Here is a 25,967-nt window from a genome sequence, read left to right as displayed (position 1 = left end):
AACAGGTGGAGCAGCCTTTCTCCACTAGGTTCCTTGTCTGGACCACAGAACACAGAAAATGATGCGACTGTGTTCTCCGGAGAATGGGGCCTTTGTTACAACGGACCTTCGGGCATTAGGCTTAATTCTCTCATGGATTCCTGGCTGAGAAAGCCTAGAAGCTACAACCCAGAAATATCATGCAAGACACAGATTTTACATTTTCTAATAGTCAGACTAAGGACATGCCCGGCCCCTCCCTGCAGTCAGGCCTGATTACAGTATGGAGCGAGGCAGGGCTGCAGGAGGGAATCACAGGGGAAGTCTTTATTCATCAAGTTAATAGTTTCATTCAACATCACCCTGAAAGAGTGTTCCCCCACTCCCAGGTACTCGGTTTTTTATCACAAGCAGCTTGAAGTCCCTGGACGGAGCAAGATTTCCGGATAAAAGCCAGACTTTTGATAAATTCCAGTAATGGCTGCACAGCAGGACACAGTACAGGAGTGCTGGCTGTTTTGACATTCAAACTGCCTGATGGTGACCACAGACAGCCGGTGCACAAGCCGATCGGGAGGAATGGCTCTTTCTGAAAAGCTGTTTCCTCTCCTGAACGACTAAAAGGAAAAAACCAACCTTTCCAATGTTTGATCTATATAGGGATACTTATTTAAATTAGAAGTGTGAGGAAACCTTTCAGACATGGAGCCACTAGCCTTTGATGGTGTGAAACCACCTTTTATAAGACAGGGAGTGAGACCATGGCTTAAAGCCCAACCTCAGGCCCAGCCAGATCCTCAACTGTCTCGGCCCCATCGAATCAGCAATCGCCAGCCTGTCTTTGCAAAGTGCCTCCTCTGTGCCAGGCACTGTGCAAGCCTTGGGGGAATGAGTGAACAGGGCATTTGCCTTCCAGTGGAGAAGACCTTGTTAATTATGAACGTGTTATTAAGTGCCTAAGGACAAGTTCAGAGTGTGAAGACAGAGTGCACCACGGGGCTGGCTTAGCTAAGGAGCAGGGGGCTAGTGGTGAGCCAGATAACACAGAGGGAGTGGCACGGAGGGCAAACACACCAGGCAGAGAACAGCAAGTGCACAGGCCTGGAAGCAGACCCAAGGACCTGCAGGGAAGCTGGAGTAGGAGAAGCAGAGACAGAAGTGGGGAGGGCCAGAAGAAGGGCTGATACGCCAGGTCTCACCAAGGCCTGCATACCCATCCTAAAGACATGGAACTGATCCTACGGGCACTGGGGAAACCAGTGGAAATTCTGAAGCAGCTCAGTGACGTGGATAGAGATTTGAAAATTGCGGGCGGGCTGGGAGCAGAGTAGGATGAGGCAGAAGTGGGTGTAGAGATGCCTGTTGGGAGGTAAGCATATACACTGGAGGAAGTAAGAGAGTGGCCTGAGCTGGGAGGAGGCACGGGGAACACAGAGGAGTGGAAGATGGGGAGACAGGATGCAAAGAGTAGAGAATGCAGGAGAGGGAGGAGTCGCTGATGACAAGTTTTTGGCCTGACTGGGTGGGCAGGTGTGTCGTTACAGGGGTGGGAGACCACAGCAGGATTCTGGGAAAAGCATCTCAGGTTTGGTTTGGAGCATGCTTTGGCAGGGGGCCTGTAGGACTTCGGCTGCTGCTTGACCAGCTTCTTGAAGGAAGCACAGATCTGCCAGTGCTCATAGAACCAGGTCCCACGAGGCCTGGGCACAGCATCTGGACCTCCGCGATGGGACCACTCTAATCTCTGGTCTAATTTTCCACAATACCCTTCACCTCCCTTTTGCTCTAGCCAAACTAATCTGCTCACTGGTCCCGGTACAAGGCCGCTTTCTTCCCAACTGCCTTACCTGTGTTCAAGCTGCTCCCTCCCTCCACCTGGAATGCCCTTTCTGTGTCCAAATCATACCAACCTTTCCAGGCCAGAAGCAAGCAGGAGCCCCGGGATGTTTCCCTCCCGAACAGCACTTAGCCTGCCCCCTTCAGTGTGGCCCTTATAATTATATACATAAACTTCTTACCTTTCTCATTCAATCAGGGATTTTTCACCCACTCTTGAGTCCCTGAAACACCAGGCAGGGAGCCTCACACATAGTGAATAATGAGCATAAAAAGCCACCATCTCAGCAGGCCCGGGAATGCCTAAGCAAGCCATATGAAGATCATTTGGAAGAATATCTCCTCTAATTACATTCACATCTATAACTCCACGTGGAGACCTCAGACATCTGGTCCCTTGCACATCATCCTCCTCCAGATGCCACTCAGACTTCAAGGGCTGCCTGAACCTTGACTTCAGCACATACGCAGCCAAGACTGCTTGGCCTGCTCGCCCACCCCCACATCAGAGGGCAGTGGCTTAGAACCACCTCAGTCTCACAATCACCTTGCAGTGTCACCTGGGGTCTGAGATGGACCACGGGGGATGCACAAGCTGAACCCTGAGTGCTCCAGGACCAGGGGGAGGGCAGGGCGGTTGAGGAGAGGGCTGTGCTCTGCAAAGAGGGGCAAGGCTGCAAGGGAAGTGTCTGGGCTGTTCGGAGAGGCTTGCCCTCTCCAAAAAGTTTATGCACAATGCAGGGCGGGGGCGGGGGTGGGAGGGCGAGGATCACAACTGTGTTTATGAGTAGGTTTTACCCAAGAACCTCATATTTTCCACTGAAGGAAAAGCTGATCTACATATAAAGATTCAAACTTTCAAGACCTACACTCAAGAAAACGAAACAATCTTCAGCCATAAATTAAAAGTTTGCTCTAAACTCTCACTTCCCAAGAACCAGGGCTTTGGAGCGCTCCACACCCTGGTTGGGCCCTGCCTGTCTGCCAGTCTAGTCGGAAGGCAAACAACACAGGCTATTTGTAATGACAAGCAAACACTAATGAATTTCGGAGCACGTCTGGTGCTTGCATTTATGGATCATAAAATCATCTGGCTGCTTCTGCCCGTGCTGACATGCCAATGAGGCAACCCCAAGTATTTACAGGCAGGAAGGGGCTGCCAGGACCACTCTGTGAGGGAGGCCAGGGGTGGGGGGACTGCCTGTTGATCTTCCCATTACATACAAACCCATTTTTATGCTCTGACATTCAGACTAAATCTTGGCATACAAAATCCTATTAAACAGTATTTACTTTTTTAAATATCTTGGGGTGGGAGGGAGAGTCAACATAACTGTCTCAATTGCATTCAGGTACAAACCTAGTCAAATGGCTTTTTGAGTATCAGCCAGATATAAATAAAGGATTTTAAATGCAGTTAGATTTTTTCCCCAATTGGAGATATAATCTATCTAATACATCCAACTGAATACTAATGTCTAGAGGAAGGGAACTTCCACACACATCACCAGCCACCAAGGCAGCCTCCTCATTGCCCAGCCAAGGCAGAGCCCCTTCCTGCCACGCTGCCAGGGGAAGGAACCGAGGTGCTGGGACCCTTCCACCCCAAAGGGCTGCAAGATTAAGCCGGTCACTGGCAGTCTGGGGCCCCCCAGAGGCCAACTTTCATCCCTCAAGGAGTCACACACCAGAGACCACAGGAAGAGTTACTAAAATGCAGACCTAGTTAGTGCCTGCATAAGGGGATCTTTCTTAATCCTAACTAAATATGTAAAACTTACTTTCTAATGGCCAAGTGTTCCCACCTCTGACCTAAGCCATATGCAAATAAAAGCTATCTAAACATGGGCCGTTTAGAGGCATTAATTTTCAGGAGGCATCACTCATTCAACCAAGTCCTCCCTGCGCCCCCAGCCACCTTCGCAGGCTTGTTCAGAAGCCTGCACAATATTATCATGAAAGGCACTGACTGGAGCAGACGGGGGTCTCAGAGCCAAGGTCCCCAAGAGGCAAATGACATATGAGGACAAAGGGACACTCAAGGACACTGGCTCCCCAGCACATGCCCAGCTCCTGCTTCTCTGCGAACTGCACCTTGCTCTAAACCCCATCACAGGGCGGCAAGTCACCTAGAATGACATAAACTTGAGCCCCATGGGGCCATTACTGATTCTTGTGTGCAAATTTGAATGTAGATGGAGGGGGGAGAAAAGCAGCAGCCTCCAGGGCTCAGGAGCCATGCAGCCATCCAGGTGCCTCCTTGCCTACCAGGAAGTCAGGGAGCCAGCGTGGAAGCCAGGAAGGAGACGTGGGGCAGGTCAGAGGGGAGAGATGAAAGAAGAGTGTCTGGCCAGGCTTCCAGGCCTGGATCCCAGCCTCCATCCACTTCTAGCTTCCATGAGACACCCCCTGAGGCTTATAGTAAATTCCCCTTTTTGTTGGCAAAGTCCCCTTTTGTCAAGCTGGCTGGAAGCTGTTTTCTGTTACTTGAAAGTAAAAATATCCTGACTCACCTGGTTTCCCACAATTCCATTCTCACAGCACATCAGCCTGGGTGGCCTCAGTGGAGGAAGGGACCAGGGAGGGGCGGGCTCTCCGCTTTCAGGACACTCCTCTCCTCTCAGCATCACCCATCCGGCTGCTCTGGTTATCACAATGGCCACTTCTGTCACGGCTGCCCCTTCAGGTGTATTTTCCTCCGGGTCCCACTAGTGTCCAAATACTTTGGCTACTAATGAGTCTCCAGTGTCAAATCAGCCCCGAGATCCCGCCCTGAGGCCAGGGGTCCTCCCATAGACAGATCAGCACTCCTAAGAACCCAGACTTCTGCCCAAGGGCGTGCAGTAATGCCCACAGAATCCAAGACAGACGTGTTCTATTTGCAGCCATGGCACTCGGCATCTCAAGGTAGGAATCTCACAGGCACCTCACATTCAACACGTACAAAACCAGATTCTCCACGGGCCCCATCCCACCCTCCATCATCTGCTTTCCTCCACCAGCCACCCAGTTGCCCAGTCTCTTTGTGCGTGACCCAGCCAGGTGGAATATTTTGTTCACGCCTCTGTCCCACCTGTCTTGAGCTCTCACTTAAGGCCTTGATGGTACTTCCTTTCCTAGAAATATTCCTTGTCCTCCCCTTCACCTGACCAAATCCACCTCATTCCTCGGGGCTTGGCTAAAAACCAGACAAGCTTTCCTAACCCTCCACCACTCCCCAGACCACATGGATGCTCCTGTGTGCGTGTGCAATCTTTTTACTATTCTTTTTTTTTAAATATATTTTTATTGATTTCAGATAGGGATCAGAAGAGAGAGATTGAAACATCAATGATGAGAATCATTTGAGTAGCTGCCTCCTGCACACCCACTACTGGAGATAGAGCCCCCAACCACTGGTTCATAGGTCAACGCTCAACCACATAGGGAGCCACATCAGCTGGCCCCTTACTATTCTTTACCGCCATTCTTGTTGAACTGTCTGTCTCTGCTCAGGATAGCACCTAAGAATCTAAGTTGTTTGCCTTTGTACACTAAGTACGCGGCTATAGCTGATGCTGAGTAACTAATTGCTGACTGAATGTGTGATATCCTGTATCAATTAGCAGGAGGTAATGTGATTTGAAAAAGTGAGTTTTCCAGATAGAAGTTCAATTCTTTAAGCACAGTAACTTTTTATTCAGTGAGTCCATGAAAATTTACTGAACAAATGCCATGTGCCCAGGACCACACCAAGCATTTGAGAGACAACACACTAGATGTGGTCCCTGCCCTTGAGTTTCAGGTCCTTTGGAATCTAATGAAAGCTGTGGGCTCCCTCCACAGTAAAACATGTGTTAAAAATTATGTGAAATTCTATACGTAATTTATCTTCACATTAAATCTGAATGAAAAAATCTTTTCAGAGATTATTTCTCTCTTTCCTTTTTTTTTCCAAGCAAAAAAGAATTAATACTAACTTCCTGAAAAGAACCAAAACAAATCCAAACTTGGGCCAGTGAGAGCAAACATGAACTATAGTGCTGCAGTCTGGCACGAGAGGCAGTTACCAAGGGCTGACATGTGGACCCTCAAGCCAGACCACCTGAGTTCGAATCTAACTCTGTCACTGACCAGCCCTGGGCAGATCAATTAACCTCCCTGGCCTCAGTCTACTCATTTGACAAGAAGGATAATAAAAGTGCCTTCCTGACCCTGGCCAGGTGGCTCAGATGGTTAGAGCATCTTCCTGATACTCCAAGGTTGTGGATTCAATCTCCGGTCAGGGCAATATAAGAAGCAACCAGCCGAAACCGGTTTGGCTCAGTGGATAGAGCATCGGCCTGTGGACTGAAAGGTCCCAGGTTCGATTCCGGTCAAGGGCATGTACCTGGGTTGGGGGCACATCCCCAGTGGGGGATGTGCAGGAGGCAGCTGATCGATGTTTCTCTCTCATCGATGTTGCTAACTCTCTATCTCTCTCCCTTCCTCTCTGTAAAAAAATCAATAAAATATATTTAAAAAAAGAAGCAACCAATGCGTAAATAAGTGGAACAACAAATTGATGTTTCTCTCTCTCTCTCTCTCTCCCTCTCTCTCTCTCTCTCTCCTTTTCTCCCTCTCTCAAACCGATTTTTAAAAGTGCCTTCCTTATATGACTATTATGAATATTCAATGGTTCAGCTGATGCAAAATTATTAGAATAGTGACTGACACAAAATAGTTGTAATATTATTATTATTGAATATAAAGTTAAACTTGTGAAACACTCCCTGACATCCAACACATGATGCTCCTTGACACATAATACCTTGATATTCAGTCTACTTGCTTTCTTGTTTTCCAACAGATGCTGAAAACCCTGCCTGCAAACCCCACCACATTATCACTGCTAAGCCCACTTAGGAGAGTGTCAGTGAGTGTCAGATGTCAAAGTCAGCAGTGTATGACTCACTGGTTGAGCGTCGACCTATGAACCAGGAGGTCACGGTTTGATTCCCAGTCAGGGCACGTGCCCAGATTGTGGGCTCAATCCCCAGTGTGGAGCATGTGAATCAATGATTGTCTCTCAGTGATGTTTCTATCTCTCTCTCCCTCTCCCTTCTTCTCTGGGAGGACTGTCACCCACACTCCCTGTGCGTGTTTTCTTGAGTGGAAGCAGCCTTCCAGAGAGAAGGGCAGGGCTTCTACGTATCTCCAGATTCCTGCTGCTGAGACTCGGCACAACTCTGCCACTCCCGGCTACACAAATATTTCCTCCAGCGGCACAAAGTTTACCACCTTGTCCAGCCCAGGCTCCTCAGGGGGCAACAAGGCCAAAACCGCCCATTTTTCAGAACCATCTATAATGGTGAGTTGAAAGATTTACCTCATTCACATGGCCAAAAATAGCTGGTAAGTAAGCCAAGCCATGAATGAATTCCTCTTTCTCTGTTTTGTGTGTTTTGCTTTACTTTCAAAGAAAAAAAAAGTAGGACTTCAGTCTGAAGTTCAGGCAAGTACCTCAAGACTTGTCCTTGGAGAGCCGGGAACTGGGCGTGGAAGCAGCGTGCTGTGCCGCTCCAGTTCACTGCAAAGCCTCCGGAGAAGGTGGCCGCTCGGGCCCAGCTCTGCCGAGACTGCAGGCTCTGGGACCACAGCCGCCTCTGACAGCAATGCACGCGGCCACAGAAAGCCCCAGCCACGGTGGCAGGCAGGCCCTCCTGCTTCATCAAAGCGTCCAACCCAGATGTGTTACCAGACAAAGCAGAAGCTTCATCCGCACGGGTTGTGGGCTCAATCCCCAGTGGGGGGCATGCAGGAGGCAGCCGATCAATGATTCTCTCACATCATTGATGTTTCTCTCTCCCCCTCTCCTTTACTCTCTAAAATCAATAAAAATATATAAAAAAAGAAGACAGATAGATATGAATGTGATAATTCAAAAAAGAACAAAAACAAAAGTAGTCTCGCACTCTTTTCATTTGACATTTTCTGACTTTAGCTGGGATCAGTGTAGACACAAACAGATACACATGAGGGTAAAAGAAGTCAGGAGAAGAGGAAAAGAGGAACAAAGAATAGAGTTAGACCCAACCAGGTCAATAATCACATTAAATATACATCCCAATTAAAAGGCAGAAATTGTTAGAGTGGATGAAAATGCAGGCGTCAACTATATGCTGCCTGCCACAAACCCACTTTAAATACAAAGATACAAATAGGTTGAAAGTAACAGGATGAAAAAGATCTATCATGCTATCTTAGTCCATTCAAATTGCTGTAACAAAAATTCCATAAATGGAGTGGTTTGTAAACAACAGAAATTTATTTCTCACAGTTCTGGAGGCTCGGAAGTCCAAGATCAAGATGCTGGTAGAATCAGTGTCTACCAAGGGCCCAATTCCTGGTTTGCAGACAGCGTCTTTTCACTGTGTCCTCATTTGGTAAAAGAAATGAGCTGTTCTCTTTTATAAGGTCACTAATCTCAATTATGAGGGGTCTACCCAAAGACCATATATCCTAACCACCCAAAGGTCCATGTCCTAATACCATCACCGTAGGAGTTAGGATTTCCACATATGAATTTAGGAGGCACACAATCATTCAGACCATAGAGCATGCTAGCACTGATCAAAAGAAAGATGGCTCTATTATCAAAGTCGATTTCACACAAAGAATATTGCCAAGGACAAGGCAGTTCATTTCATAATAATAAACTAGTGGCCCGGTGCACGAAATTCGTGCACGGGAGGAGAGTGTCCCTCAGCCCAGCCTGCACCCTCTCCAATCTCAGACCCTTTGGGGGATGCCGACTACTGGTTTAGGCCTAATCTCAGGATGTCCAACTGCCGGGATCGGGTCTAAACTGGCAGTTGGACATCCCTTTCACAATCCTGGACCACTGCCTCCTAACCACTCACCTGTGTGCCTGCCTGATTGCCCCTAATTCGTGCACGGGAGCGGGGAGTTCCTCAGCCTGGCCTGCACCCTCTCCAATCCGGGACCCCTCAGGGCTGCTGGCACCTAACTGCTCACCTGCCTGCTGGCCTGATCCCTCTAACTGCTCTCCCCTGATGGTCTGATACCCTTAACTGCTCTCCCCTGCCGTCCTGATCCTCCTAACTGCTCTCCCCTGCCTGCCTGATCACCTCTAACCGCCTCTGCCTCAGCCCTGTCACCATGGCTTTGTCCAGAAGGACGTCCGGAACCTCGGAACCTCGTCTGGAAGATGTTCAGTCTAATTAGCATATTACCTTTTTATTAGTATAGATGCCACCTTGCCTAAAAATGCAGGTTGTTAGCAGGTTTTCCCATCATGGAAGGAGAGCCCGCAGTAGCATCCTGGGTTCTGACCAGGGCTTATGCACTCGTGCTTTATCTCAGCAGATGAGATTCCTAGAAGAAGACTCTTGGATGTACCTTGAACATTTCTATCGATTTTGCCAAATCATCCTCCAAAAATGTTGAATCACTTTAAACTCCCACCAGCAATCATGCATGTGCCCTCTGTCCTACTTTGATGCCAGTATCATTGATTTCCCCCTAGAAGCTTCCCTCCCCTCAGCCGGGACTGCTTGGCACTTGAGCCAAACTCACTGTTCAGCCCAGGACTTGATTTCCCGAGATAGAATTATGGAGGAGGAAAAATAGTTTTCCTCTACCCTTCTGAGTTCTTAGCAGAGGCCCTTGTAATGAAAGACCGATTACCAAGAGAAAAACTAAAGTTCATTAACTTGTGTACCTCGTGTATATGTGGGAGATCCCAGGGAAAAATGAATAACTTCCCAAAGTGACTTAGAATCCAGATTTAAATACCTTCTTTCTAGGGGAAGGGGACGGGATATGTAGGCCTCTTAGAGGAGAGTACATGATTTTTAGGAAAGATGAATGGGGGTGGGGGAGATAGTTTGTAACAAAGTTTGGATGTGATGTCAACTTCTAGTCTCCTGTCCTGTGACAGGAGTCAGTCTTCACTGGCTGATGGCACTTTTCCCATCAAGGGAACCTTTTGGGGGGTCCGATTTTAGGCAGAGAAGGAGACTTCAGTGCATTTGCTGTTTTTCAAGCATCTGCAGGTCAAGATCGTCAATATAACAACATGGCATATGTTGAGGTGGCCTGTTCTCTGACCTTTAGAATAAACCCAACAAAAGCTTGTTTCTTCTCTTAGATAATTTGCCACAGTAGCGTTATTCCCTGGAAACAGTATTCTGACCAGTATTCTGATCACTTCCTGGGAGTGATCATAACATACCCTGTGCTTGTAGAAAGGTGTGGGCCATATCACTAAAGAATCAGGGTCAGTTTTCTCATCTTGTGGAAAGGGAGATAAAGTTATGATAGTTTATCTCCCTTTCCACAGGTTTCCTGCCGGTTTGTGTCTCTGCTGCAGCCCCAGTGGCCCCAGCGCCTCTGCGGCCTTGGGGTTAGGGGCTGCTGGGTGCCGGCCCCCCTGCAGGCTGTGTCTGTGCTCCTCTGACCCCAGCACTGAGGTGGGGCTTGAGGCTGCTGGGTGCAGGTCACCCTGAGGGCTGTGTCTCTGCTCCTCCAACCCCAGCACCAAGGCGGGGCTTGGGGCTGCTGGGTGCAGCCCCCACTGTAGGATGTGTCTCTGCTCCTCTGACCCCAGCGCTGAGGCGGGGCTTGGGTTTCTGGGTGCAGGCCCCCCTGTGGCCTGTGTCTCTGCTCCCCCAACCCCAGCGCTGAGGCGGGGCTTGGGTTTCTGGGTGCAGGCCCCCCTGCGGCCTGTGTCTCTACTCCCCCAACCCCAGCGCTGAGGCGGGGCTTGGGTTTCTGGGTGCAGGCCCCCCTGCGGCCTGTGTCTATGCTCCCCCAACCCCAGCGCTGAGGCGGGGCTTGGGGCGGCTGGGTGCAGGCCCCCCTGCGGCCTGTGCCTCTGCTCCCCCAACCCCAGCGCTGAGGCGGGGCTTGGGTTTCTGGGTGCAGGCCCCCCTGCGGCTTGTGCCTCTGCTCCCCCAACCCCAGCGCTGAGGCGGGGCTTGGGGCGGCTGGGTGCAGGCCCCCCTGCGGCCTGTGCCTCTGCTCCCCCAACCCCAGCGCTGAGGCGGGGCTTGGGTTTCTGGGTGCAGGCCCCCCTGCGGCCTGTGCCTCTGCTCCCCCAACCCCAGCGCTGAGGCGGGGCTTGGGTTTCTGGGTGCAGGCCCCCCTGCGGCTTGTGCCTCTGCTCCTCTGACCCCAGCGCTGAGGCGGGGCTTGGGTTTCTGGGTGCAGGCCCCCCTGCGGCTTGTGCCTCTGCTCCCCCAACCCCAGCGCTGAGGCGGGGCTTGGGGCGGCTGGGTGCAGGCCCCCCTGCAGGCTGTGCCTGTGCTCCTCTGACCCCAGCGCCGAGGCGGGGCTTGGGGCGGCTGGCTTCAGGGACCCCTGAGGGCTGTGTCTCTGCTCCCCCAACCCCAGCGCTGAGGCGGGGCTTGGGGCGGCTGGGTGCGGCCCCCCTGCAGGCTGTGTCTCTGCTCCTTCATCCCCCCAGCAGCGCTGACCAAGCAGGCCCAGAGGCCCTCCACCAGCCGGTTGAGGCAGAATGCCTGAGTCCTCACCAGGCTTCGCTCTGCCACTTGGAGCCTACGTATGCAAATTAGCCGCCATCTTGGCTGACAGTTAATTTGCATATCTCGCTGATTAGCCAATGAAAAGGGTAGCGGTTGTACGCCAATTACCATGTTTCTGTTTTATTAGTGTAGATGGTAAATTCAATAGGACATAACAATTATAAATGTTTATACAGCTAATAATAGAATTTCAAAATGCATGAAGCAAAACCTGATAGAACTTAAAGGAAAAATCTACAATTATAGTGGGAGATTTCTTCTCTCAATCCTCTTCTCTCAATAGTTAAAAGAAAAAATAGGTAGAAAAAAATCAGTTTGGATATAGATGACTTTGATAATACTATTAACCAACTTGACCTAAATTATATTTATAGAACAGTATGCTAAACAGCAGAATACACATTTTTTTCAAGCTCACGCAGAACTTATCCAAGATTGACCATGTTCTGTGCCATAACGCAAATCTCAACAAATTTAAAATAATTCAAACTGTACAAAATATGTTCTCTAACCACAATGGAATTAGAAATCAATAGCATAAAATACCTAGAAAATCCCCAAATATTTGGAAACTAAATAACACATTTCTAAATAATTCATGGGTCAAAAAGAAATCCAAAGAAAAACTAGAAAGCATTTTGAACTGATAGAAATGAAGTCCCAAAATCTAAAAATGGGGCGGGGGGAGCAATGCTTAGAAGGAAATATCTAGCACTAGATGCCTGCACTAGAAATGAAGAAAGGTCTCAAATGATTGACCTCAGCTTCCATTTCAAGAAACTAGAAGAGCAAATTAAACTCAAAGTGAGCAGAAGAAAGGAAATAATTAAAAATATGAACAGAGCCCTAGCTGGTTTGGCTCAGTAGACAGAGCGTCGGCCTGTGGACTGAAGGGTCCCAGGTTCAATTCCAGTCAAGAGCACATGCCTGCGTTGTGGGCTCGATCCCCAGTGTGGGTGTGCAGGAGACAGGCAATCAATAATTCCCTCTCATCATTGATGTTTCTATCTCTCTCTCCCTTTCCTTTCCTCTCTGAAATCAATTATATATACATACACATTCACACACACACACACACACACACACACACACACACACACACACATACAGAAATCAATGGATTAGATAACAGAAAAGCAATAAAATAATAATGAAACCCAAAACGTTTTTTTGAGATCAATAACATCAATATACTTAGCCAGACTGATCAGGTAAAAAGAAAGAAGATAGTTACTATTCACAGAGACATCACCATCTATGTAGAAAATCCTATAAAATCTAAAAAAAAAAAAAAATGTGGAATAAGTGAATTTAAGCAAAGTTGTAGGATACAAGGTCAATTAAAAATAGGTCATATTTCTATAAACTAGTGATGAGAAAGTGGAATTTAACTTAAATAACATTTATAACAGCACAGAAAGTAAAATACGTAGGAATAAATTTGACCAATTATATACACTATATACTGAAAACTATATAACATTACTGAAATAAATTAAAGAAAACACAAATATATAAAGATATACACTGTGTTCATGGTTGAAGTGACTCAGTATTGTCAAGAGGCCAATTTCCCCCAAATTGATCTGCAGATCCAATGTAACCACAATCAGCAGCCTATCTGGCTGGTCGTACAACTAACAAGCTGATTATAAAATTCATATGGAAATGTGAAGGAAGAGCCAAAACAATTTTGAATAGAACATGATTTAAGGACCACCTGATTTCAAGACAGTGGAAGGAGTTGGAGAGGAGGGAGCACAAGGAGCATGAGAATATTTTTTGAGTGATGGGCATGTTTCCTATCTTGATTTGATGACAGCTTCACAGGTATATACATACAGCCAAACTCATCAAATTGTTGTCTTTATTTATGTGTGGTTTGTTACATGTCAGTTATACCTCAAAGAAAAAATTTAAAATATCTCATTCAGTCCTCATGCCCAATTCTTGGAGGCAGTCATATTATCACCTCCATTTTACATACATGGAAACTGAGACCTGTATGCAGCCAGACCTAGATCACACAGGTATAAGCCTTCTCCAGAGCCCAAGCCCTTAAGCTTGAGGCCATACAGAAAGAAATACTTTTCTATCTGCCTCTCATTCATTCAACAAGTATTGGCAAGTACTGGCAAGCATTGATCCTACAGTGTGCCAGACTCTGTGGTTGGAGTAAGGGACACAGCAGTGACAGGCAAGGTCTTCCCCAGGGCCCTTCTACACTTGACTTAAGAGCGCTGCCCTTGCTTTCCCCCTAGTACATCCCTGACTTCTCTCAAAAGAGAAGAAATAACTTGTGAGTTTCTGCCATGGGCAGGCCACCTCACCTGCCTGTGCAATCTCCTTTAACCATCACAGCACTAGGAGATGGTATCATTTCCATTTCACAGGTAAGTAAATGCAGGCACTGGGAGGTGAACGAACCTGCCAGGATCCCACAGCTAGAGAGCAACAGAGCCAGGTTGCAAATGCAGACCTTCCTGCCTCTGAAGCCTGTGATCCTCCCATCACTCACTCCAAACTGCCTGGAATCCTGCTGTTGCTCCCGCCCTCAGAGCCCAAGGAACCCTGTTTTCCTTGCAGACGAAATCACAACCAGGCGCCAAGTCCCCATGGATAAAAACAGCTGTTCACCAAAGGTTCTGTCTTGTGTTATTAATTCATTTAAAAGGAAATTTGGTTTCTAACCAGAACTAATGTCATATCCACACTCAAGAAGGGAGAAAAAAATGAGTCTGGAAGTTGCAAAGTTAGTTTCGTTGGATCAAACCTGCTGCTGGCCTATGTGTGCAGCCAGACCAACTCCTGCCCCAGCCCGCTCTCCCCACCCTCCTCGCAGAGAGGGAGTCCAACCTCCGTCTCCATCATGAGTGGAGCAGTGGGAAGCCCTTTCCCACTTTGCTTCCATTGTCACAAAAAGGTGTCACAATGAACACAGCAATTACTAGGAAATGAGAAGCAAATGACAAATGCAAACTCAGAGCAATAACAGATGAAAGAGACAGCTGCTCAGGCTTCCGGTGCCAACATCAGCACCTACTGACCAGCATTAGGCCAGGAGCCATCACCCACCCATGCCGGGCCCAACTGGAGGACATCTGGGCCATGCCCCTACCACCTCATTCAGGTGGGGGGACTTTAACAGAGGGAGGCATATAAGATAGAAGTCAAGAGAATTCAATATTATTATTGTTACTATTCCTCCTACTACTACATTCTAAATGTACTGAACAAACATCAGGCACTGCGCTGGGTCACAGGCTATGGGGTGAACAGTACTGCCATGATCCTCATGTAAATGAAGTTTATAATCTAGTGGCGAGACAAACTTGACACAAGAATTATGCAAACTTTCCAAACTCATGACATCTCAGCACAATGGTGAAAAGCGCTACGCATAAGAAGTCATGGATGGTGAGGTAGGAGCGAACAAGCAGGGAACATGTGCTACCCTGGAGCTAAGCTGCTGATTTCTTCTCTTGAGGGGCAAGGAGTCAAGGAGTCTCTGTGAGAGATGAGAGAAGAGCATTCCAGGCAAAGGCACAGCAGGTGGGAAGGTGCAGATGGGAGGGAAGCAGGAAGGCTACAGAGAGCGGCAGTGTGATATGTGCTGGGGCCTCCAGAGGCCAGGAGGGCTGTTGCTGGCCACCCTGCAGGGCCTGGCCAATAGGTTTGCATCCTCGGAACAGTGGGGAGCCTCAGAGGGTGCCTGGTGGGACCCGGAAGCAGTCAGACTCTGGCTGTAGAAAGATGTCTCTGGATGGAAGAGGGGGTTGGGGGCGGGACTGACCCTCGGGAGATGTAATTGAAGAGGTGGCAATAGCTTAGGCCAGGCTGGGGCAGTGCAGGGAAATGGTCTGAGAAAACTGCCCAGCATGTGACCTGAGAGTGGGTTTTAATGATGTCAGCGAAATCGATCTCCCTGCTGGCAAAGCTCTTCCCTTCTCCCAGGCCCAGCACTGAGATTCCAGGGAGCAGCAAAGACACACAGGGTTTGTCCAGAGTCCAACACTGACCTCGGCCTTGTGGAATGCCCGCTTCTTCAGAGAGGCAAACAGCATCCAGACCAAAGGCCAGAGGGTCAGGTTTCTGAACCCAGAGGCAGTGTTTTCCTAAACTCATGTGTCGTGCAGCCCGGGGGAACGGCGTACTTCCCCAGGACTTTTCACCCTGCAGGCCAGCCCTCGGGGTCTCAAGCTCTGAGTGCCCCACAGGGACATGAGTGCTATCTGGATAATGTCCCAAAACATTTAGGTTCGGCCTTTTCCTTTAATACCAGGTTCTTAGGGCCACAGTAAGGAGGAGAGAGAGGATAGCACGCCCCAGACCACCCCTTGACTGCCTTCCACTAACACTGAGCACCCAGCCTGTGCCTTAACTCAGGTGGCAGGTAGTGGTGACACTCTGGTCCCGCATCTCATGAGGCTCCCAGTCCAGGTCCATAGCTTTCCTCTGGGGAAGCACAAACCATTTCCTGGCACCTCCATCTCCCTCCACATTGCTGTCAGCTCTCAACCCTAAGATGTCCTTATGCCTTTAGCTCTGGGTCATCGTCTTGTCTTTTCCAATCTGCTGTCATCTCCAGGGACAGCCCCCAGCACCTCAACCTCCTCCCAGAAAGGCCATCATCCACCAACATGGCACAGCCATCACCCCTTCAAGCACAGTCACCAGTACTCTGCCCCCAAGACACTGAACTTGGAACTACTGCTCCCCCCATGACCTCCCGGCCTCCCTCTCTGTTCCCTACTCCTAATCAAATCTTTGCTTTGCCCACTGCTTAACTTCTGGTTCCTCAGCCCTTTTTGCGTCTTTCAGGCCATCAGCCCTCTCCCTCCCCCAGGTAAAACACTGCTGACCACCTGCTTGACTTCCAGGCTACTTCCCTAGGCCTCTCCTATCCCTGGGCCACTTTCTCTGCCTCCTTCTTGACCTCTGCTCTTCTTTCTGCTCCCCGGATGCACAGTCCACTGCTTTCTCTCCTGTCTCCCCTCGTCTTGGCTCCACAGCAGCCCCATAACCAGTTTAGCACCAGGCCCTCCCCTCTCTCTGTTACTACAACCCTTGCCTCACACAGACTATTGCAAAGCCTGCTGACCAGTCTCCCTGTCTCCAGTTGGTTCTGCCTCACTCCGGTGGTTAGAATAAATTTCCTAAAATACCAATCTGTCATGTCACTCCCCTTTTGAAATGCCTCAGCAAATCCCCAAGGCTAACATAGAAGTAAAGCTCTGCTTCCTGCCCATACCTACTCCCCGCACTCTCCGTGCAGGCCCCCAGTACTTCTTGTCTCCTGTCTGTAACCATTCTGCCCTCACTCTGGTTGGAGTGTCCCTTTCTGTGTCTGTGTCTCTCCAGCAGGTAGCACAGCAGAGAATGAGATGTGTGAGGGGGAGCGTGAAGGTTGGTCTGGTCTGGCCACGGGAAGCCTGGCGGTGGGGATGGAGCAGTGCTGGCGGGGGCAGTGAGAAGAATGGAAGAAGCATAGGCCCACAGAGCAGCTTCCCACCTCACTGACTTTGGTACCCACTGCAGTTCGTTTGCATCACACTCGGACCCACTAGATACCCATCCGTGGGCCTCTGTGACCCTACACGGCCCCAGTGCCAGTGCCAGTGCCAGCTGGAAGAAATGACACACTGACTTTGGGCAAGCCCTGGGTATGCCAACATCCCGGGCAGCGATGCCCTTGAGGACAGAGAACCAAGAGAATGGCAGGCTCAGCTTTTCTTCTTCCCAGACACCAGCACCAAAAGTCATGTTTAGTTTTGCTCAATAGATTATCTGCTTTTTCAATGAGTGATTCATTCTGCTTGAAATGCCCTTCCCAGCTCCCATCCCACTCTCCAAATCACCCACAAGATAAGATCGCCTGCAGCCTTCAAGGCTCCATGCCGATGTCCCGACTCCGAGGCAGAGCAGGTCTCCCTTCAATGTCCACAGGCCCTCCGCGCACCATGATGCACACCTTCATTGGACCCCAGCCTCCCTGCCCTCCAGGGGCCCAGTCAGCATGTGAACTCGGGTCTGAAGGGTTCCAAGTTCAATGCTCTTAATCTCTGTGCTGCTGAAAGTGTCACCTCTTCTGGGCCACAGCTCCCACACAGGCACCCTGAAGGTTCTGCTGAGCACGACCTTGTCCTAATACACAGAGCCCATGGGAACTTGTGCTGCGAGGACTAACAGGCACAGGCTCCTGGGGACACTGCATGCAGGCACTGACCTCAGCTCTCACATGCCCACTGTGAGGTGAAAACTCTGATTTTCCCCATCTTATACATGAGGAAATCGAAGCACAAAGAGAATGAGCAGTAACTGAGCTGGAAAGGGCGAGGCCGGGAGCAAACCCAGCTCTGTCAGATCGTGTCCTTCCCTTAGGCACACTGCGCAGTGTGAGTGGGCCCGCAGCGCGGCTTGGCCAGGACCCTGGACTGAGCAGCGCACACACCATGCTCCTTTTCAGCACATTCTAAGAACAGCCGTTCCCCCTTGATGCTGCTCCACGTGGAAACTAATGACAAAACCAGTTCTGACATTTAAACTGGCTTCTGAGAAACTGTTGGACCTTCAATTCCGTAATCTGGGAGTTGGGCATAATGACAGACAGATTTATTTGGTAGAGAATGCTGGTGGGAACAAAATGCCGCCCTGAAAATGTGCCTTCTCGCAAGGCTGCTGCCACCCAGACCCCTTGGAAAGCCGTCTTTTACAATGAGCCCTCCCTCCTCCCCCCCCCCCCCCGTCCCCCCCAATGGCCAGGAACCCGCCCAGCCCCTGCAACCCAATCCGCCACCACAGGGTTAGGGTTCTAGGCCGCACCTTATAAGTTAAACACAGCTGTGAGCTATTATACTGCAAGTTGTATCTACGTTAGCACGCCAATCTTCGATAAAATTTTCACTTGTTGGAGTCACCAGGGAGCAGGGCAGTCGTGGCTCCACATTTGCTAACTTCCATTTTCCCTGCTCCCTGCCAATCCTGAACTCACCGTCTGCCTGGCTTCCTCTAAGCCTGGGATGATGCTCTGCGGTCCCCCCTGCAGAAAGGAGCAGAAGCCACAGTTCTACTCAGTTCTCATCAGCATTTGGAAATTTGAATCTTCAAAGGCTGAGCTCACCAGGCGAAACCCTGGCTTTAGGGAAAGTGGTGACACCACAAAACAGGCACCCTGGTAAGAATGCTCCCTTAATTGGGACGCGCCCCCTGGCAACAGGCCCCAGAGAGTATTCTGCTACAGCACTTCTCTCATCCAGTCCTTCAGCCACTCTCCACTCATTCAACAAATATTTACTATCAGCCCTGTTCTAGGCGCCAGGATTACAACAGGGTCTCAGGAGGCAGATCTCCAGAACCAAAGGGGCTTAGCCCTCCTTTTCTGCCCTGGTGCTTCCAAAGACTCTGGGGGGAGTAAAGAGGGAGGCCCACCTGGGTGTGTCAGTGGTAGGCTTGGAGGGAGAGAAGATAAGAAGAGGAACTAAAGATAAATGGAATTGCAAAGAAGTGTTAAGCTTTAACAGTAGTCTACTGGTTAATAGTAACAATGATAGTTATTTGAAAACTATCCTATCTAATAATAGACAAACATGGTAATTGACCGTACCTTTGCTATGCCTCCCACTGGCTAATCAGCACGATATGCAAATTAACCACCAACAAAGATGGTGGCTAATTTGCATACTGCAGGCAGATCCCGCTGCGCCGCCCCGCCTGGGAATGGCAGCAGCACGATCCCCAGCCGCCGCCTGCCCCAGCGCGGGATCCGGGCTTGTGTTGTGTGGGGCGGGGTGGGCGGGGCAGGCGGCAGCAAGACCCCCAGCCTCGTGCAGCCCAGGGCGGGGGCGGGGGGGCGGTAGCATAATCTGAGCGGCCGCCTGACCCAGCGTGGGATCCGGGCCTGCCATCTGCGACCGGGGGAGACGGGGCAGACACCGTGGGATTGGGTGTGCCATCTGCCACCAGGGGAGCGGGCCTAAGCCAGCAGGTGATTATCTCCCGAGGGGTCCCAGACTGTGAGAGGGCACAGGTTGGGCTGAAGGACCTCCCTGCCCTTGCCAGTGCACAAATTTTTGTGCACCGGGCTTCAAGTTTTATGTATGATACAAAAATGTAATTGTTTAATGTTATTAGGAACCAAAATTATCAGTGTAAAAGATAACATATAAAAATCAAGGCAAGTGCCCGGCCAGCGTGGCTCAGTGGTTGAGCATCAACCTATGAACCAGAAGGTCACGGTTCGATTCCCAGTCAGGGCACATGCCTGGGTTGTGGACTCAATTCCTGGTGTGGGGTGTGCAAGAGGCAACCAATCAATGATTCTCTCTCAACACTAATGTATCAATTTCTCTCTCCCTTTCCTTTCCTCTCTCTGAAATCAATAAAAATATATTTTAAAAATCAAGGGAAGGAAATTTACAACTCTGTAATGTTAGATTGGAAGTGGAAAGATCAACATTGTACTGGTCATGTTTCTACAAGATAATGTGGTATAAACACAAAGCCCTCAACTCTCAGAGGCTTACGGCAACACTACTTATTTCATGCTCAAAGGTCTGTAGAATGACTTCAACTCAACTGATTTCTGCTGGGTTCCCCTGGACTGTGCCAGGTTGGGCTGGAATGCAGGATTTGGGTTTGGGATTCCAGCTAAGCGAGCAATAGCTGACAGTACACCACGGAGAGTAGAAATTCCAAGAGGGCTGGTGGAAACGTGCCATGCCTCCAACCACTTCAGCTTACCCCTTGCATTACTCGTGCCTAAGTCACAGGACCAAGCCCAAAATCTATACAATTGGGACATATACACACTCACAGAGAAGTTATGACAAGGATGAGGAGGGAAGGAAGAATTGTGGAAAAATAACACCACCTGCCCTAATTACAATCTCATGATTTTTCTTTCAAAAAATAAGTATTTCCTAACCCTGTCCACCGAAAAGACCTAAAAGCAACAGCAACCCAGTAGCAATGACTATCTTCTCACCAATGAATATTGCTCTCCACTAAAGAAACCAGCACCCTGAGGAATGCCTGAATCTAGGTCTTCAGTGGGAAGTGTACAACATCACACTGGAATATCTCATTGTGCCACAGAGCAAGGAAGTTATCAAAAATGAAGGGATCATGTTGACATAGGAGGTGACATGAAAGGGCTCCCACTGGTTAAAGACAGATCAATTTATGCATCAAAAAGCATACTGACTGTCACTGATTGAAACACAGATTCCCCACCCACTCCAACCCCATAGAATCAGAATCTCCAAGGACGGGGCCTGGCATCTGTATTTTTACAGAGCTCCCCAACGGATTCTCATGTGTGGCCAGGGTGGAGGCACCAGTCCAAGGTTCCTGATCCTCTGGGAGTCTGGGTCACTCACAGTGCCCATCTTGCTCTCAGATGCTGGCTTCTGCTTCCTAGAAAGTCTTGCCTATAACAAACTTAACATTGTTCACTATTCATGTCCTTCCAACTCTAAGATGGTCCAGCCACAATGTGGCAGCCATCTTCAAGGGGGAAAATCCCAGTTTTCAGTCTGCTAACAAAAATGAAAACAGTAAAAAAGCTGGGCAGCTCCCAGAGCCCTCCTTTTAATTGCAATGTTGACAATGACAATGAGAAGCAAACACTTCCATTTTTAGCTAACATCTCATAGATCCAAAACATTCAAGTTTGGGGCTTCTCCAGATACCTCAAAGCAATTCGTTCTTAATCCCCACTCTGCACCAGAACCTTGTGCAAAACAGAGCCGACTGGGTTCTGGAGCCTGACCCAGCGATTCAGATTTAGTGGTCTAGGCGAGTCTGGGCACCCATGTTTCAGAGGCTGCCCAGGTGACTCTGATGTGCAGCCACAATTGAGAACCACTGCTCCAAGCTAAATCTTGAAAGCAAAACATCCCCACCTTAATGTCTTGTCTCAACTTGAAATCAGATATGCCCTGGATGAGGTACCTTCCAAACTGTAGGCCTAGCTGGTTTGACTTAGTGGGTAGAGCGTCAGCCTGTGGACTGAAGGGTCCTGGGTTCAATTCCAGTTAAGGGCACATGCCTGGGTTGCAGGCTCCATCCCCAGTGAAGAGCATGCAGGAGGCAGCCAATCAATGATTCTCTCTCATCATTGATGTTTCTATCTCTCTCTCCCTCTCCCTTCCTCTCTGAAATCAATTAAAATCTATTTAAAAAGGAAAAAACCAAACTGCAGTGCCCTGGGGAAAAGTCTGCTGCTGGCTGTGCCTCTGAAGAACGCCCGGCCCGTCCCTCCTGCCATCAGCCAGAACAGCGCCCCCGCCTCCGGCACACGCGGTCTCAGGGTTCAGGGCTCACAGCAGGCGGGGCTGCCCTGCTCAGTGCTCAAGACAGAGAATAAAGATACAAATGTCTAAGCCACTCAGACCAAAGCTAAGCAGAGAACAGGATCAGAAGTAGCTCCAGCTGAGAACTAAGGTGACCATTAAACAACTATTCCCCCAAAGGCTCCAAGAGGTAGCGAGTTGTTTCAGTTATATATTTTTTTAGTTAGAAAGAATAGATAACTCCACATTAGAAAAAAAACAACAGAAGAAGACTGGATGTCAGCCAATTCAAAAAAAGGAAACATAGCTCAGCTCCCCAAACCTAATGAACACAATGGGTGCGCACACGCACACACATAAATAATACAGATCATTGCCAGGTCTTCACATAAATGCTGATCGCAGCTAACATGCAAGTTTCCTCCTAATCTATAATAGGTTAGATACCAGCTCCCAGGAGGCCTGGATCTGTGGTCTTACTTAGCATTAAAATGCTATTTTTCTCCATCTTTATAGCTACCATACTGTAAGAAGGGCATAGTAAGAGTGTTCTGGAATTCACAGTAGACACCTTTTGGTTGCAGCAGACACCTTTTGACATATCTCTCCACCAATACTCCTCTGAAACTGCACCCCACTCAGGGTTCCTTCAGCTCAGTTGTGCTTGCAGGCCTTGGCCCTGTACTCCTGACTTTGGTCACAGCACCCGCACTAGACATGTGACTCAGCTGGGCTGGACTGAGAGTTGCCGGTCTCAGTGTGGAGATGGCTGCAGGGGAGATCATGTAAACATGGGCCCTGTGGGGAGGCCGGGTTGGACCACATCAGCCGACAGGAGTGAAGGCAGAAGAGAGAAGCAGAGGGAAAAGCTGAGGCAAGAAGCAGCGTGGTCTGTGTCCTGGTTGGCTCTCCAGGCTGCCTGAACTCCATGCCCATTCTGTAAAATGCCCCTTCATCCCTGTAATAAAGTCCTCTTCTGCCTATCGCAGCTACTTTGACATGCATTTCTATTAGTTGTTAACAAAAGAAGAACCCTGACTAAAATAACTATAAAGCCTCATTGTGGACTACTAAGCATTTCCAGTAATTTTTAAATCAACGTTTTAAAGTCAACTTTTTTCTCTTTATTGACTATGCTGTTGCTACAAATGTGCATTACAATTTAATGTAAACAGTGTTTTGACGTAGCAACTGGTTTCAAAACCAGATACAAGGCAACCACCAGAATTTGGGATCAACAAAAAGAAACCTCTCTAGAAAAACGTTCCCCCACACCCTATCTGGACGGTGACCCTTACCCGCAGGAGGAGCCTGGGAAAAGTCATTAGCGGGCCAAGACCTGACTCGGGCATGGAGGCCGTGGGCACCAATGCCGCAGCCCCGCCAGAGTGGACCAGACATGGTGCCATTCTCTGGAGAACCCAAACACCTGTCTCAAAGAATGAGCACCATCGAGAATGCAGTTTCTGGATGCTCCCTTCAATGAGGCTTAGAACGTTCACATGCATTTAGATACTTCAAGAGAGAAAGGGAGAAACTGAGTCACTCTAATGTGGTTGCTGGAACAGTAGGAAGGACAAGGTACAGACCTCTGGCTGGATGGCTTTGAACACAGGGATGTCCATTAATGTGATCTGGCTCTGCAACAAAAGAGAATGGGTGTTAGAAAACATAAAGGAACTGTCGTGTTCCTGTGAATCTATACAGAGTAATAACACTCTTAAAGGTTATAGTCTCCCCCTTGAATAAAAATCAAGACAGAGTAGAAAACAGACAAATTTTTAAAATGCCTTTCCTGTCCTTTCCCTCGTCATAAATCTTGATCCACACCCTTCTTTCTTGAATGTGAGACAAACGTCCAACGTCAGCAATGGTAATAGTAAGTAGTTTGGAGGTTGGGACTGAGAGAAAAGGAAACATTTTTTGGTTTGGATATTTTTGTATAATTTAAGTTGATTTTTTTTCAAGCATGAATTACTTTTGTAATTGTAAAAAGTTGACAATATTAAAATTTAGAGTGCTAAACAGAGACATTATTACTCTAAATTTAAAAGAAAACTGTGGCTTACAGAAATTTCTTCTGAAGTCTAAGCCTCCTCAAAATCATATGGTAGAGTGACACTCGAGATGCCTCCACAGGCCAGTGTGGACCACAGGCTGTTTATTCCACGGCCCACAGTATATGAGATAACTACAGAATTTAAGAGCAAGCACTGGGAAACTTTTATAGTAATTTGCCATGATACTCTTATTATATTTTTTAAGTATTAGTCTTCTGTAGCTTGGAAATGAAAAAAATTGGTCCTTCACCACAACTAGCTTGAGAAGCACTATGTTGTCAGCACAGAAAACACAGGTCTGGTTAAAAGGCTGTTCTCACTGAGCAACAGGAAGAGAGGCATTGCTGCTGACAATGCTGCAGGCCAAGGCACGGCTGAGCTGACTACACATGACCTACCTATCTCCTGTGTCACATGGGCTGCCAGGTGTCAGCTAACAGATGCCTCTATGACAGCCCAGGGAGGAGAGCTGACGGCCTTTGGATGCCTCCTAGTGCAAGAGGACACCCTGTCCGCCAAACACAGATCATCTGGTCATCTGGGAGGACGTGATGCTGTGGAATAAACATGGGCTGAGGGCTCAGGGCTCAGCGGGGCTTGGGGCTTGGGTACATGTCTGGTTACCACTGCTTAACAGCAATATTCTGTTTGACACCTGACAATTCTCCCAGTCTCAGATGCCACACCTAGAAAACAGGAACAATAATCCCTATCTTATAGGATCTCTGTGAAAATCTAAGACAAAAGATGCAGAATGCCTGGCACCTGACAGGTACTCTCTATATACGTATGTGGGGGGGGGGGGGGTAGGGAGAGGAGATGGATGTGGGTGTGGTTGTGTGTATATATAGAGAGACTCTATACGTATATTATATACACAGAGAGAACATCTCTGAGCAGGAGAAGGAAATAAGCAGGTAGTTTCGGTGGAGAGCCTCTTTGTCCCCCAAAAGGCTAGTGCCCTCCATGTGCACAGAAACGCTGTCACTGATGGAAGCGCGGCAGAGACAGTGGATGGGAATGAAGCACTCGGAATCCATCCTCCTCCACCTCTCGGTCCACCACCAGGGGCAAGGAGGCATGGGACCCCAGCACGCGTGGATCTGGCCCTCATAATCTGGGTGTCCAGTGACTACTAAGCCCTGTGGCCTATAGGCCTGTGTGTCTGGCCTAGGCAGTGCAAACAGACTGGCATCTCTCCTGCCAGACCCACGGAGATTGTTGGCCAAATGCTCCTGACCTTGGATTAATTCTGCCATCCCAGGGAACAGAAAGGCTTTGTGAAACCAGATTTGAGCTGAGAGCTCAGAAGGCCTTGGAAATCTCTCCCGCAGATCAAGTTAACTCCCTATCCGGGAGAACCGGCAGGATGTTTGCAATGTCATTTAGGAAAAGAACCAAAAGTCTGCTAATGTGAAAATGAGAAAACTTCCTCTGCATCCTGCCATCAGTTCTAGGGTTTGCTACTGAATTTTCATATGATTTATTAGAAGAGTGACTTTACGTTTCATATATTTTTTTGGATGGTCCAAGTTTCGAATATTCTGATTCTTGCTCAAGCTGTAAATCAGAATATGTGTTCAAGTGTTTTATTCTAAACAAACTAGGTCAACAGAGGTCACCAGACTTCGAATAGACTGGCTGGTCCCAAAGACACAATCTGAGGGTTTTCAGGAGAATCTCTCCCGTTTCTATTCTCTCAACTCCAACCAAAAAAGATGCAGTGTCCAGAGCAAGAATATCTCAATACATAGGTAAAACTACCCAATTATCTATTTCGTGTCATTTTACCCCAAGGCCAACCACCTGTGAAAAAGGTTGCTGGTTGAGCAGCCCTTCCCGGGAAGTTTGAGCACCTCAAGGAAGGCAGTTTTAACAAAAAGGGAGGGTGTTCGTAAGGGTGGGAGCTCTCAGCCCTCCCTAGGGAAGGGCCCTGGCTTCCTGGAGAGAAAGGGTATCTCCTGGGGGTGTGGCACAGCCCCCACAGAAACACAAGACAATGAGACTCAGTTCCAAGCAGCAAACCCGAGGTAGTGAGGAGCACATGCCTGGACCGATGAGAACACTCCTGAACAAGCATCCTATTGGGGAATAAAACCTCAACACAGGATGGTCCAATTAAGCTAGTCACTTGGCATTCTTTAATCCTAACTCTTTCTCCCATCTCTTCCTTCCTCCTAAAACTCTAGCCTTTTAGGGAAGTGGCCAATCTCCACATATCTCAAAACATTTCGGCAGATATGAATCCTTCAGAATGGAGAGGCCTATATGGC

General features: G+C 48.7%; 1 protein-coding gene across 16 annotated transcripts in view; it reads right to left on the bottom strand.

Annotated features, from left to right (window-relative positions):
- The window catches only part of RALGPS1 (Ral GEF with PH domain and SH3 binding motif 1), a 257,027-nt gene that overhangs the window by 154,962 nt on the left and 76,098 nt on the right, over positions 1 to 25,967 (bottom strand). For 14 of the 16 annotated variants that reach the window (XM_059658077.1, XM_059658078.1, XM_059658064.1 and 11 more), the window contains one exon: positions 23,224 to 23,274. The exons of 1 other annotated variant lie outside the window; for it this stretch is intronic. In XM_059658077.1, coding sequence (XP_059514060.1) covers positions 23,224 to 23,274 — 51 coding nt within the window. Of the gene's footprint in view, positions 1 to 23,223; positions 23,275 to 24,092; positions 24,249 to 25,967 lie in introns of all 16 variants that reach the window. One more of the 16 variants, XM_059658073.1, reaches the window with a different exon arrangement.

This window comes from Myotis daubentonii, chromosome 11 (genome assembly GCF_963259705.1).
Source record: "Myotis daubentonii chromosome 11, mMyoDau2.1, whole genome shotgun sequence".
In the NCBI taxonomy this organism is placed as follows: domain Eukaryota; kingdom Metazoa; phylum Chordata; class Mammalia; order Chiroptera; family Vespertilionidae; genus Myotis; species Myotis daubentonii.
The sequence above is the reverse complement of the archived record's forward strand: the minus strand, read 5'-3'. Positions and strand labels throughout refer to the sequence as shown.